Here is a 13,563-nt window from a genome sequence, read left to right on the forward strand (position 1 = left end):
AAAGTTTGGGCTTTGCGTGATGAGCAGACTTGGGTATTTTTTGGTCTGTCCAATGGGCTTGGCATATGTTTGGAAACATTGGCAGAGAAGAAACAAGGCCCAAGACCATCATCTTTTATCTTCTCCTTTTTTGTGTAAAAGCCTGTTAAAAAATTGCGCTGGCCCGCAACGTTCTTCCAGAATTCCGTTGAGTTGGTAAATTGGACGAAGAATATGGAAGCAAGATATGGAGTATATTGGTCTTAAATAAACAGAGCAATATTTGGTTTTCCCTAAGGAGTTAAACTGTACAAAAAATAGTACCATGACATCGGGTAGAAAGAATTTATCTGCGATGTCTGTCTTCTCGTTCTTTCGACTGACAAACAATTTTGAGCTGGCAAGACTCTTAGGTTGCTCAAATCGATCCTTTTCCTTTACTTCTCTTTCTCTTGCGAAAGAATCTTACTAGGGCTGGAGACTATAGCTAGTTAGCTACCATTTCACTGGTCCAAAGTTACAGGCAGACTAGAAGCCTAGAAGAGAGAGAGATAAACAATGAGCTTGCTTCGTACTCTCTTTGGACTCTGGTTTCTGTCAGGATCTTCGGTTCAAACTGTAAACAAGGGTAGTAGCTCCGATTCTCCGAACGTGCGAACGCTGGGCACTTGAGCTGAACCGCCTCGCGCGTTTTGGCTGTCCCGATTCAGACGGGACTCCCAAGTCTCCGACCAATCCGGTGTCCCAATGCGTGCCTAACCTCCTGCCTCCTCCCGCGGACTATATAAAGTCACCGGACGGCGGGACGCCTTGCCCCGTGAACCCACACCAAGCCCATCGACCTCGCCTCACCTCGCCTCGCCCGTAGCCATGGCGCGAGCCTTAGCCGCCGTCGCGTTCCTCCTCGCCGCGCTCCTCGCCGCCGCCTCGCCTCTGGGCTCGGCGGCCGCCGCCGCCGGAAAGCACGACATCCCGGCCGTGTTCGCGTTCGGGGACTCCACGCTGGACCCGGGCAACAACAACGGCATGCCCACGCTGGTGCGCGCGGACCACGCGCCCTACGGCTGCGACTTCCCGGGCGGCGAGGCCACGGGCCGGTTCTCGGACGGCAAGCTCATCACCGACTACATCGTAGAGTCGCTCGGCATCAAGGACCTCCTCCCGGCGAGCCACGACCCCGCCGTCACCGTCGAGGAGCAGGCCTCGGGGGTCAGCTTCGCGTCGGGCGGGTCCGGCCTCGACGACCTGACCGCGCAGACCGCCCTGGTGTCCACGTTCGGCTCCCAGATCAGCGACTTCCAGGGCCTCCTCCTCAGGATCGGCGCGCCCAGGGCCAACGAGATCGCCAACAAGTCGCTCTACGTCATCTCCGCCGGCACCAATGACGTCACCATGAACTACTTCATCCTCCAGGTCCGGACCGTCAGCTTCCCCACCTTCGACCAGTACAGCGACTACCTCATCGCCAGGCTCCAGGGCTACATTCAGGTGCGTAGGATGATCGATCTAATCTTTAATTAATTGAGCTAATCAGTTGATCGATACTGGTACATTGCTCGATTGAACTAATGGCCAAGTGACTTTGATCGATCAGTAATGCCGTACTAATTATTAATCAACAATGCAGACCCTGTACAGCATGGGAGCCCGGAACTTCATGGTGGCCGGGCTGCCGCCGGTGGGTTGCCTCCCGGTGACCAAGACCCTCAATTCGGGCGCCGGGGAATGCATAGCCGAGCAGAATGCGGCGGCGGAGCGCTACAACGCGGCGCTGCAGCAGGCGCTGGCCAAGCTGGAGGCCGCCTCCCCCGGCGCGACGCTGGCGTACGTGGACGTGTACACCCCGCTCATGGACATGGTGGCGCACCCCCAGAAATACGGTGAGCCATAGCAGATCAGACGGTCAATATTATACAGCTATAGCCTGACCAAACCGCCACGCGCATGGAGGCACCTGCTGATTTCTATCCTTTGCCGTGTGGCTTTGCGTCTCAGGTTTCACGCAGACGGAGCAGGGTTGCTGCGGGGACGGGCTGCCGGCGATGGGGGTGTTGTGCAACACCGTGCTGCCGCAGTGCCTGTCGCCGGCGCAGTACATGTTCTTCGACTCGGTTCACCCGACGCAGACCACCTACAAGGCGCTCGCCGACCACGTCGTCCAGTCTCATATCCCCAAGTTCATCAAGTGAAATAGTAGTCAGAGTTGGATGTAGTAAATTCAACAGCAAAAGCAGAACTTTCCAAAGGAAATGATCAGCCTATTGTCTTACATGCTAATTTAACAGAGTCAATACTGGGGCGTTCTCGGCAATCTTGCAAGATCCTAACCATATACCTGAATCATGTTCCACAGACTTTCCCCAAAATAACAGAGTTTGTTATCGCGAAGCCCCCCAAAGGGCCCAAACGAACAAGGATTTGCTTGGTTTAGCATAAACTTAAGGGAGTTGCTATCGTGTTCTTTTTGCCTCTTAAGAGGTAAGAGGTTAAATAAATGTAAACACTTCAATTTAGAAGAGATAACCAGTTAATTAAATGTAAAGAAGACATTAGTTGCTGTTTTCAGATACAGGCCATGCATGCAGTTGGAATTGGACGGCCATGTTGCGGGGCGATACATACGGTACGATAGGCAGCTGCAGGTGACAACTCGGCTCACCTCGGCTCGTGCAGCTCGTTAGTTAAATGAGCTGCCTCGGCTTGGCTCGTTAACGAAACGGGCAGAAAAGTCAGCTCAGCTCGGCTTGGTTCAGCTCGCAAGTTGGCCACATTAATTTTTGATTTTACTGGATAATAGGGATTAAAAACAGCAAATGATTGGAAGTCTCTCGCTGAACAATCTTGCTCTGATTACCAACTGATGTGGATCCGCTAGGGTTTCTTCCCGATCTTTCGGTGAAAGGGGATGGATAACTCGATTGGTGGATGGAGACGACGTTCACACTCCGACTACAGCCTCCCAAGAATGTCGCGATCTTGTGGAGCGCAACACCCGGCCTAGTGCCCTGCAAGCAATCGAAAAACAAGCAAAAATAAATAGAACAAACAACTCAGTTGCAACTATGAAGATAACAACCAATCTAAAATCATAAAGGTGGGGTTCTGAATCGAGTTGAATCGAGTAGAATGAATGGTCTAGCTAACACATGCGTCTACAAGCAAGTAGCAATGGTTAAACTTTCAACAAAATAAAATCCAATCTGTTTGTGGCGGCTATGGAGGTACATGAGAGGGTAGAGGATGACCAGGACGTGGTGGAGGTCATCCCTAAACCCTAGGACGCGCCCGTATTGGGTTCCACTTGATACACAGCCCATCAGGCCAAAATCAAGTGATGCAGAACCGTGGACAGAAAAAGTCTCTGTAGTAAATCAAGGATTGCGGCCGTCTCCGAGAAGATATGGAATGAGTTCGGATCCATATAAAAGTAGACTTGATAAGGTTTCCATCAAGTACTTGAAACGTCCAAAACGGAGTCCAGATGAAGTCGTGGCGTCCGTCACAAGTTGTCGCGGGCCTGCAGTCCGAATTCAGCCTAAAACCTGTTGGATTTGATCTCTTTCTTTTTTGGAGCCAAAAATGACGTGGTGGTCTGGTGGAGGACGTTGGGAATAATCAACTTCTTTGGTCCTCCATGCCTTCCATGTGTGTTTAATACTCTTTTTATCTATGTATGTATTTCTAAAAATGACAATCAACACACATCATGACGTATCATCAATTCATCAAATGAATCAAATATAATTATGATAAAGAATTATTTCATCTTTGAATTAAAAGTTATCAATATGATTATATGCGAACAGGTGATGACCTCATCATCTTTGATGTGATAGGGCTAGACTTAGCTCTCCAGAAGACCTATGGCGCGCGCGGCTGAGCAAGCCACTTGGTCACGTCGCGTCCCTGTTCAGCCACCTACCTTGATAGGTGCACATGGGGTGCCTTATGCACATCTGCACATGGCCCATTCTGGCCAACCAAGGAGCATCCGACGGCAGCTGCAATATTTACACTTTAGCCCCCCCGCATCTGTCCTTGCTGTGCGAATTTATTTTCTGAAAAGACCCCACGTTCCTCTTCTCTCCCAAAGACAGGACAGAGCAACGTTCCTTCTCCAGGAAGGAAGATCGTGCCTCTCTCTCTCGCTGGTACACGGAGACACAGCGATTGCCGCCGCCGCCATCAGCTGCGTCCTCGCCGGACGCCGTCGCCGTCGCCCTTGACGTCGCCCACGCCCTCGCCGGACGCCGCCGCCTCCACCAGATGCGCCCTCGCCGGCCGCCGCCGCCACCACAATGCCCTGGCCGCAGTTTCCGGTAGCGCCACCACCTGCGCCCTCGCCGGACGCCGTCGTCGTCGCTGTCGCCATCACCGTCACCGTCGCCGTCGCTGTCGTGTTGCCTCCATCGTCGCTGTGGCATGGCAGCACCGACATGCCCTAGCCGTGGTGGCTTGATGGACCTTCTCAACGCCATGGCCGCGCGAAGGGTGACCGGCCCTAGTGGTTGCAGTCCGGAAGACGTAGCAGTTCCAGGTGATGTCATCATTCAAGGCCATGGTCCCTTTGAACCCACGGTGCTTGGTGAAGATGGTGCACCCATGCAGATCGACCTTCCTGTCCATGACCTTGTTGAAGCTCCGCATCATGCTGATTCTTATGAGGGATTGAATACACCTAAAAAGGATCCAATCAGCTCAACATCAGTGAGCAATTTTTCTTCTTGTTCTAATTTATTCATCATTCATAAGTGTCACAAGCTGCACAATTTGATATTAATTCTTTATTTATATTTCTCATTGCAGTCATCATGGTTTGTACCTTATTGCAAGGATGAGAGACTGAAACCAGCTGTTGGAATGTTATTTGATACTCTTGATGAAGTGGAAGAATTCTACAAGACATATGCACATGAAAGTGGGTTTTCGGTTCGTGTAGGAGCTCAAACCAAGAAGAGTGATGTGGTTGAAAATAAGATATTTGTGTGTTCGAGGGAAGGTTTCTCAAAGAGATGTGCTGAGCTGAACAAGCAAAAGAAGCACTCAGAGTCAAGATGTGGATGCAATGCACGTATATATGTGAAGCTGAATCAGGAGAATAGGTACTATATTGCTTCTTTTGTTGAGGAGCATAACCATGGTCTAGTTTCACCTGATAAAATTTCTTTTCTTCGATCCAATCGTACAATCAGTCAAAGAGTCAAAACGACCTTGTTCACATGTCACAAAGCAAGTATTGGTACCTCGCAAGCATATAGACTTTTACAAGTCAGTGATGGTTTTGATAATATTGGTTGCATGAAGCGTGACTTGCAGAATTACTACCGGGGACTTAGGGAGAAAATAAAGAATGCGGATGCTGAAATATTTGTGGCACAAATGGAGAGGAAGAAAGAGGCAAATTCTGCCTTCTTCTATGATTTTGTTGTGGATGAGCATGGAAAGTTACTCTACATATTCTGGGCTGATGCTACAAGTAGAAAGAATTATAGTCATTTTGGTGATTTAGTGTCAGTCGATGCAACATATAGCACAAACGAATACAATATGAAATTTGTACCTTTTACCGGCGTGAACCATCATATGCAAAGTGTTTGCTTTGGAGCTGCTTTCATAGTAAATGAGAAGATTGAGTCATATGAGTGGTTGTTTCGTACATTCCTATTGGTAATGGGAGGAAAAGCACCAAGGCTTATCATAACAGATGAAGATGCTAGCATGAAATCAGCTATTAGAACTGTTCTTCCAAACACAATTCATAGGTTCTGCATGTGGCACATTTTGGACAAATTTCCTGAGAAGGTTGGTCCTCCTACAAATCAAGACAAGCAGTTTTGGGCTGCTTTGAAAACTTGTGTATGGGATTCAGAAACTAGAGAAGAGTTTGAGACGCGGTGGAATGCTATCATACCTGCTTATGGTCTTGAGAGCAATGGATGGTTGGCTAATAGATATCAAATTCGAGAGTCATGGATTCCAGCGTTCTTTATGGATATACCACTTGCAGGACTCCTAAGAACTACTTCAAGGTCTGAAAGCGCCAATTCATTTTTCAGTCGCTTTATCCACATAAAATTATGTTTTGTTGAGTTTTGGCTTAGGTTTGATATGGTCTTGGAATGCAAACGACATGAGGAGTTAAAGGCTGATCATGTTAGTATACATACCACACCTCTCTTACGTACCCCATGGGCTGTTGAAAAATAAGGAAGCATATTGTACACGCATAATGTGTTCTACATATTTCAACAAGAAGTGATTGCTGCTAGAGATCATTGTTCTTTCTAGGTACTACGCAACAAGATGATGCTAAGTTAGTTCTAATCAATGATGGGTCGGATAGGGATAGAGTGGTTGAGTGGCACACATCAAATAATTTTGGTCGTTGTTCGTGCAAGTTATTCGAAAAGATGGGAATTCCATGCCGTCATATTATTTTGACATTAAGAGGTGAAAAGCTATATGAACTACCTACATCTTATATTTTGAACAGATGGAAAGTAAGATGCAAGAGGTAAAAGATATCATATTTTCTATATATTTTCTTTGGTACATCTTACTTGACCATCTTTTTTGGTACATCTTACTTGACCATCTTTTTCTATATGTTATCTTAGGGAGGTTGTGTATGGCGAGGAAGGCAATCTATTGGACGAAAAGCCCATGGATCCAATTGAAGTTGAAAAAAGAAAAAAGATATCAATGGTGCGAAACAAGTTAGAAGATTTGATTCAAAGGGCAAAGAGTTCAAACGAGTCCATAGATTTTCTAGTTTCAAGTGTGCTGAACATAGAAGGTTCTTTCGGCAACATTGCACTTAGCACGATGCCACAAACACAGGAAGAATATGAGAATTTTGTTGGTAGCAAAATTTCAGAAAAAATAGAAATACATCCGCCAAATGATGTTCGATCAAAGGGGAGATATAAAAGAATCAAGAAGGCTAAAGAACTGCCAAAGGCTCGCAAAGGAAAGAATGCGAAGAATTTGATGAAGGAACCACTTTAGTAGTTTAAATTGGGGCTGTTTTGTTTTTCTGTTTTGTAAGCTGAATGATGATCTTAATTTTAGCTGAATTATAGCTTCTGAATGTTAACTCATTTGACTCATGTGAGTGAGAAGTGAGTTTCAAACATTTGCCTCATTTGACTTCTGAATATTGTCTCAATTTAACTTCTATATTTCTGGTTTCTTTCTTACAATGACACAAATTCAGTCATCTATTACAGCATGGTTCTACGCAACCAGTTTTCAGTCATCTATATAGTCTGTACAACCAGTTTCAGTCCTCTATTACAGCATGGTTTCTTTCCTGCAATGACACAAATTCAGTCATCATTTACAAGCTTCCCTCACACATTCATTTTACAAATCACAAGCTGCTAAAATTACAGTTCAAATCCACCCAAAATTGTTGCTGAAGTTCACTGAAATGCATAAAAGAAAGTCATCTTTGTGAAGCTAGTCCAAGCAGAGGGGGCAGCAAGCTCGACCACTAGCGGTGTGCAGCAAGCTCAACCACCGGCGGTGCATGTGCAGCAAGCTCTTAAGACATCCAATGGGTCTAGCAGCTGGTGGGCAGCAGCCAACACGAGCTGCGGGCGCCGGCCTCCTCGCCGTTCTCTGCTCGTTGTTGGTTCTCAACGCTCTCCTCGTCGCGCACCACCTCTTCTGGCCGGACCGGCTCCAGCTCGGCGGCGGAGGGCACGGCAGCTGCGAGCTGACCTGGGCGCTGTAGGCCGGTGCCCAGGTGCGACGGCCCTCGCGGCGTCCGAGCGGTGGCGGCGACCGGCGAGTACGGAGGCGCGGCGGGCGAGGACGGAGGCGCTGCGCCCTCTGCAAGCCGTGCGTGATGCCGCGGCGTTTGGTCCAGACGGTGGCGGAGCCCGGGGAAGGAGGTGGCCGGAGAGGGCCCTGGCGGAGGCGCGCCTGGCGACGACGGAGGCGGCGCCCGGCGACGAAGCTGTGCCGGCGCCCGTCGCTCTCGGCCATGTTGTGTCCTATCTTTGGGAGAGAAGAGGAACGCGGAGGCCTTTTCAAAAAATAAATTCGCACAACAAGGACAGATGTGGGGGGGCTAAAGTGTAAATGTTGCAGCTGCCGTCGGATGCTTCTTGGATGGCCAGGATGGGCCATGTGCAGATGTGCACAAGGCACTCCATGTGCACTGGATATCTTGCCCTATCACGTGAACCCAGGGCGCGTACTCTCCCGCTCGGACCCAGACCCGGATAAGGTCGAGCGGTGGTATAGATTTTAATGGTATATTAGAAATTTTCTTTATAACCAATCTGGTACGCAAGGTGGGAAAAAGATTCTGATCGATTGTTTTCAATGGAAAATTAGTAAGAGTTCCTTTTGAAAAATCACACAGTTTGCCTGCAACTGCAAATACCGCCCCACACCCACGTGAACTTGAGTCAGGGCTTGTGGGCTGTGGTTGCCTAGGGCTGCACAAACACAAAGAGAGTAGCAATCAACATTTTTCTTGAGAAAAACCAGGTTTATGGACTATGGTTATTGCCGCCGGCGGAGCTGTGAGGAGTGCCCAGCTCCTTGGCGGGAGGGTCTTGTATAGCTTTAGGCTTAGGTCTAGTAGCTTCTTTGTCCCGCCAGCGTCTTCTATATTAAGGTTAGATTACATTTGCATTTCTCCAGCACGATGGCATCGGCGGCAGTGTGGTGAGATCAGCACGAGGTTAGTACCGGCCTTCCTATTTACGTTGGGGAAGGATCTTTTGTGCTTCCCTGTGAGCTTTCCCTTTCGGACCGGTGGCGCTGCCGCCGGCTGCGGACTTTCTAGTGGGCACCATCTTCGGACCGGAGGAGGTGGCGCCATCCTCGGCCTGAGCGGTGTCTGTAATAGGTTCTACAAGCTCGTTTTGAAATCGAGTTGGGTTTTAGCTACCACATGTTCTGGTGGGTTGCCTCCCCTTTAGGGTGAATTGTCGTTCAACGAGCGGGGGATGCTGATGGTTGTGGCGTTAGATACCTTGCTGTCCAGCAAAGCGATGGCCTCCGGCCATCTTATCCGGCCGGAGTGTTCAGCGGCTACAAAGCATATTGGAGTTTCAGATGTGCTACTCTTGGTGCCAATGAAATTTTCTGATGTTCCTTCGTCGGGAGGGTGGTCGGCCTCAATGAGTTTGCTCCGATCATCGGCGACGATGAGAACTGGGATTGTCTTGCCAGGACTTATATGTAATTTTTATTTCTTTCGAGGGTGTCTTTGTAAGATGTGGGATGTATGTAAACTATCATAACTCTATATGAAATGCAAACTCGGTTTTTCTAGAGAGAGAGAGAGAGAGAGAGAGAGAGAGTAGCAATCAGCAAAACCTAACGCAACTGATGGGCCTTCAAGTGAGTAGGTGTTTAGCCCACGGTGGTTTGCGGTTCCCCAGGCCCAAGGACAAGGTACATTTTGGCGGGAAAAGAGACGACCCCGCACCGTGAGCCACTGTGCAGTCGTTTCCGACCGTTCCAGCTCGGAGAAACATGCGTAGCCAATAGCCATCTGACTCTGTTTCTAGATTAGTGTGTTGTGTAATCTGTGCTAATCCAGTGGGGCTAAAAGGTAACTGAAAATCTACATATTTTGAGCCAACCAAACTGAATTCATTTTGATGCAGAAACATGGTTTTAGTACGGGTGTATATAACCTTCATAATGTTCCATATGAGGTTGCTATGATCTTGGTCAATCTCTTTGTTTGGCTTGGCACTTCAAGCAACTACAATATGCAGTGTATAGAAATGTATACCTTTTATTTTTTTTGGTTTAATTTTTCAAGTCCTTTAATTGAAGGAACTTTTTCAAGCACCAAGACAGATGCCAAAAAGACTTTATCAGACATATTGGTTCGTGTGGACAGAGACAAGAAAAATTGAGGTACAGAGGCAAACTCATCATCTGGTTCGTTCTTAAGCTAACTCTTGTGTTCAGTCTGTTTTCAATTTTTACAAGGTAGCGCTTTTGTGGCTTCTTACTTTTCACTGCCTGTATGTGTATTGTGTTGGTGTCATCATTTCTGAAATGCATACTCTGAATCATAATAGGTAAAAAAATGGCTATTATCCATTAAGCACTTGAGAAATTATCCTTTTCCCCTGCAATCTTGTGGCAGCACTTTGGGGTTCACTTTCCAGGAGCACAATGTAAAGTTATCCTTAGGGGTTAGAGTAGAGTACACTAAAATTTATCAGTATCATGTTTCTCTCTCGACCTTCAAGCAGCTGTGCAGATTATAATTGTTTGGGCAGCGTGGCATAAATTATTTAGAATTTCAAAAACAATTTCGGGATGAAACAGGAAGAACTTCAAATTGGGTCAATAACAGAGCAAGTAACTAAGTACGAAACTATTTAAAGCCTAAAAGATGTGCAGTCTCGTTATTTTTATGCTTTATTGTCAACAAAAATAATCTGGACAAGTATTAAAAAGCAACACTGAATTAAATTGTACACTTGAGTCTTGACATGCGATCCTGTTGTAACTTTTAAGTAGCCAAATGGCTCCCTAGGATGCAGAAAGTAAGCATACCATGTATGTTTTAACAAAGAATATACAAATAGGCATACGGGGTTATTCTAGCGTTTCTCTTTATATATTATACTGAACCAGCAAACATGATAAAATGGCAGCTAGAAGTTCTGTTAATGAGCTTAAAGGATGCCTAGCCTTACTATCATGATGAGCCACTGTAATCCCTTTCCTAACATATTATGAGCAACTGATTAAGCCTGAGAAAGCTTGCTATTTCATAACAAGGATCATGGTGTAATCTTCTGATCAGGCATAAGTAAAACAAAACGTGCTATTTTTAAATTTGTACAAGTCAAGGGACTAGACGGAGTGTCATAGTTTCCATTTTCCTGTGTTTATGCTGAACGCAGTAAACTCTTGTTTTCCCCATAGCGCTCATTGTCTTCTTACAATATTCAAATGTGTCCTAATGTCTCCCATTTGATTCAGGTTTCGACAAAACCAACTGGCATGGGCATTTTAACGAATTGGGAAGCTGACGGACGGTAGCTTGCAGAACCCTCGCAGTTTACCTATTTTGTCTAGTTTTTGGAGAAGTCCGGAAGAGGCTTTTGTTTTCTTTGGGCTTTTCTGTGTGCTGGGGGGCTTTTAGTTGCACGCATGACAGAACTTAGAACATCGTGGTAGAATGAATGAGTTCAGTCAGCATGTAACTGGTCATCACAAGACTATCAGTGATGTGTTCACTGTAAGACAGCACCCTCATCTTTTCAAATTACTAATGTCGACGCGCAGTTCTATGACTTATTCTTTCCATAGAAAAAGCTCTATGACTTGACAGGAATCTTATTTAGGCATATCTGATTACTCGTTCTCTGGATGGTAACTCTTCAATGTTGATCTATTGAAGCCACGCAGCTTGTACAACTGTAAAGGACCATGTGGCACAAGATGGCGTGTCGGTGACCATACTGTTACGAGGTGATGAGCATATGAAAGTGGAGCAGTAGGGGACGCCGTGATCGGCCGAGGACTTCTGGGAGATTTACATATTGTGAGCGTACAAACTCGACAGATTCGGCAGAGTGATCCTGCATCGGCGAGGTCAGTTGGGTCTTGAGGCGATACTATGCACTTGTGGTTCCTAAGGGCCCAAGCCCAAACAGCCCAGTAACAGAACATTTTGGCGGGAAACTGGTGACGGCAGCGGTGCAACAGCCAATGGCAAGCTAGCAACGTGGCAAAAAGGTTGCGAACTTGCCCCCCGCAGCCTGTCGCCGATCTAATCCTCGCCTAGACATACTCCAGTAGACCGCGGTACTGCAGCTGGGCCTAGACGAAGATCTGCCTGCATCACCTAGTGGACCAAGCCCACGCCGCAGACGCCACTCGACTTTTTTTTGGAAACCAGACGCCACTCCACTTGCCCTTGCACGCACCGAGTCTATGCACCGGCTCTTGCATTGCAATTCCAAAACCCCCCTTCTCGCGACACGCCAAGCCAGCCAGCCAGCCAGCCACCAACCACCGCAGCCAAGCGCCGCGCCGCGGCGGCTCCTCCTTGGCCGCTACGCCGCCGCCTCCGGCCGCATCCGCCACGGATTCTCCTCGGCCGCCTGCCGCCCTCCGTGGGCTATGCTCCACAAGGTCGCGGCCGTGAATATGCCGGCGCCGGGACCGCGCGCGTCGCTCCTGCTCGCCATGCCCCCGTGCGCCTCCCGGGCCCGGCTCGTCGTCCCCGCGCAACTGCCACGTTAAATAGAAATTCCATATAAAAATAACAAAGTTGTGAGTAAAAAGGGATTCTACAATGCTATCCTGGAATAACACAACTGAAAAGTATTGCATTGGTGAACTGGTTAACCCACGTACAACTGAAAAGTATTCTACAGTGCTATCCTGGAATACCACGAATCTAAGAGTTCTTTCCCTGACACATGGCTTCCAATTTAAGTAGCTTCTCATTTTTCAACTGGTTAATCCACCATTACAGCCGTGCCCATCAGTTGAAGGACATTTAGTTCCTGCATGCAAATAAGAAAGAGGTGCAAAGCACATGATTACAAGAATAGCAAATAAATTTTTTTTAAAAGACATAATAGCAATTAAGTCTATCAGCACGTACCATTTCACTTTAACAAATCTTCTATCATAAGTGCCAAAGAACAGTAAGCAAATGGGGCTTACTTCTGGTAGTCCTTTGTAACATACTAACTGCTTCTCCTCCGGTGTTAGAAAAGTCACGTTCAGCGCATTGCCGGTTTGCCCCCATCCTGTCACGACCCAAACTTATGAAAATATGATTAAAATCTAATACCATGTCATCATGAGCGTCATCCCATCATACCCAAGCATCAAGGAGCATCATGTGCATTTAATTACCTCCATTTTCTTGTGTGGTTAAGTGAAAGTTGTGAAGAAAGTTCAAATTTTTCTATGTAACTGTGAAACCAAAGATTTTATTCAAATACTAGAAATCAAATGGTGAATTGTCAGAATTTTTCCTCAATTTATTGATGCTTAACCCGAGCCATAAAATTCTTGGAAATCTTGAAAACTGTAAGATTGTTGGAATTTTTGTGAGCAATCATTAATAGCTTTTTGAGTGTTTGTTCTTGCATTGAGTTCTTGGTAGTGTGATCTTGCTCCAGTAACAATTTCGTGAATTTTCGAGCCCAGAAAGTAGCAGTTTTAGATTTTTGAAGTTGGGACTTTCTTTTTCGGGTATTTTCCCTCCACCCGGGCCCACACGTCAGTCTCTCCTCTCCCTCTTCCCCCCGCGCCTAGGCCCACGCCCCAGCCTCTCCCCGTGCACCCGGGCCCGTGCGTCAGCCCCTCCCTCCGCGTCTCCCGCGCCTTCGCCCGCGCCCGTTGGGTGCCCGCGCGGCGGCGCACGCCGGCGGCCGCTGGCTGGGCTAGCGTGGACCGCCCGGCTCTTCACCTCTCCGTGCCTGCCCACTCGCCTTCCCTTCCCCGTTCAAACCGCCTCTTCCTCTTCCCGGCCCAAACCCAAGCGCCTCCCCACCGCCGCTTCCCCTTCCGCTCGCCCACCGGCTGCCGCATTCTGTCGCCATCGGTGAGCCCCCATCCAATCCCTCG

General features: G+C 47.6%; 2 protein-coding genes across 2 annotated transcripts; both read left to right on the forward strand.

Moving 5' to 3' along the window:
* The first annotated feature begins 849 nt into the window (after positions 1–849).
* Positions 850–2,168, forward strand: LOC112885819 (GDSL esterase/lipase At2g31540-like). Its single transcript, XM_025951475.1, has 3 exons — positions 850–1,467; positions 1,607–1,859; positions 1,975–2,168. The coding sequence occupies exons 1-3, from the start codon at positions 850–852 to the stop codon at positions 2,166–2,168; spliced, it is 1,065 nt and encodes a 354-aa protein (XP_025807260.1).
* A 2,287-nt stretch (positions 2,169–4,455) lies between these two features.
* Positions 4,456–6,014, forward strand: LOC112885282 (protein FAR-RED IMPAIRED RESPONSE 1-like). Its single transcript, XM_025950935.1, has 4 exons — positions 4,456–4,686; positions 4,786–4,908; positions 5,296–5,918; positions 5,987–6,014. The coding sequence occupies exons 1-4, from the start codon at positions 4,456–4,458 to the stop codon at positions 6,012–6,014; spliced, it is 1,005 nt and encodes a 334-aa protein (XP_025806720.1).
* The last annotated feature ends 7,549 nt before the right edge of the window (positions 6,015–13,563 follow it).

This window comes from Panicum hallii, chromosome 3, assembly GCF_002211085.1.
Source record: "Panicum hallii strain FIL2 chromosome 3, PHallii_v3.1, whole genome shotgun sequence".
NCBI classification, from domain to species: Eukaryota; Viridiplantae; Streptophyta; class Magnoliopsida; order Poales; family Poaceae; genus Panicum; species Panicum hallii.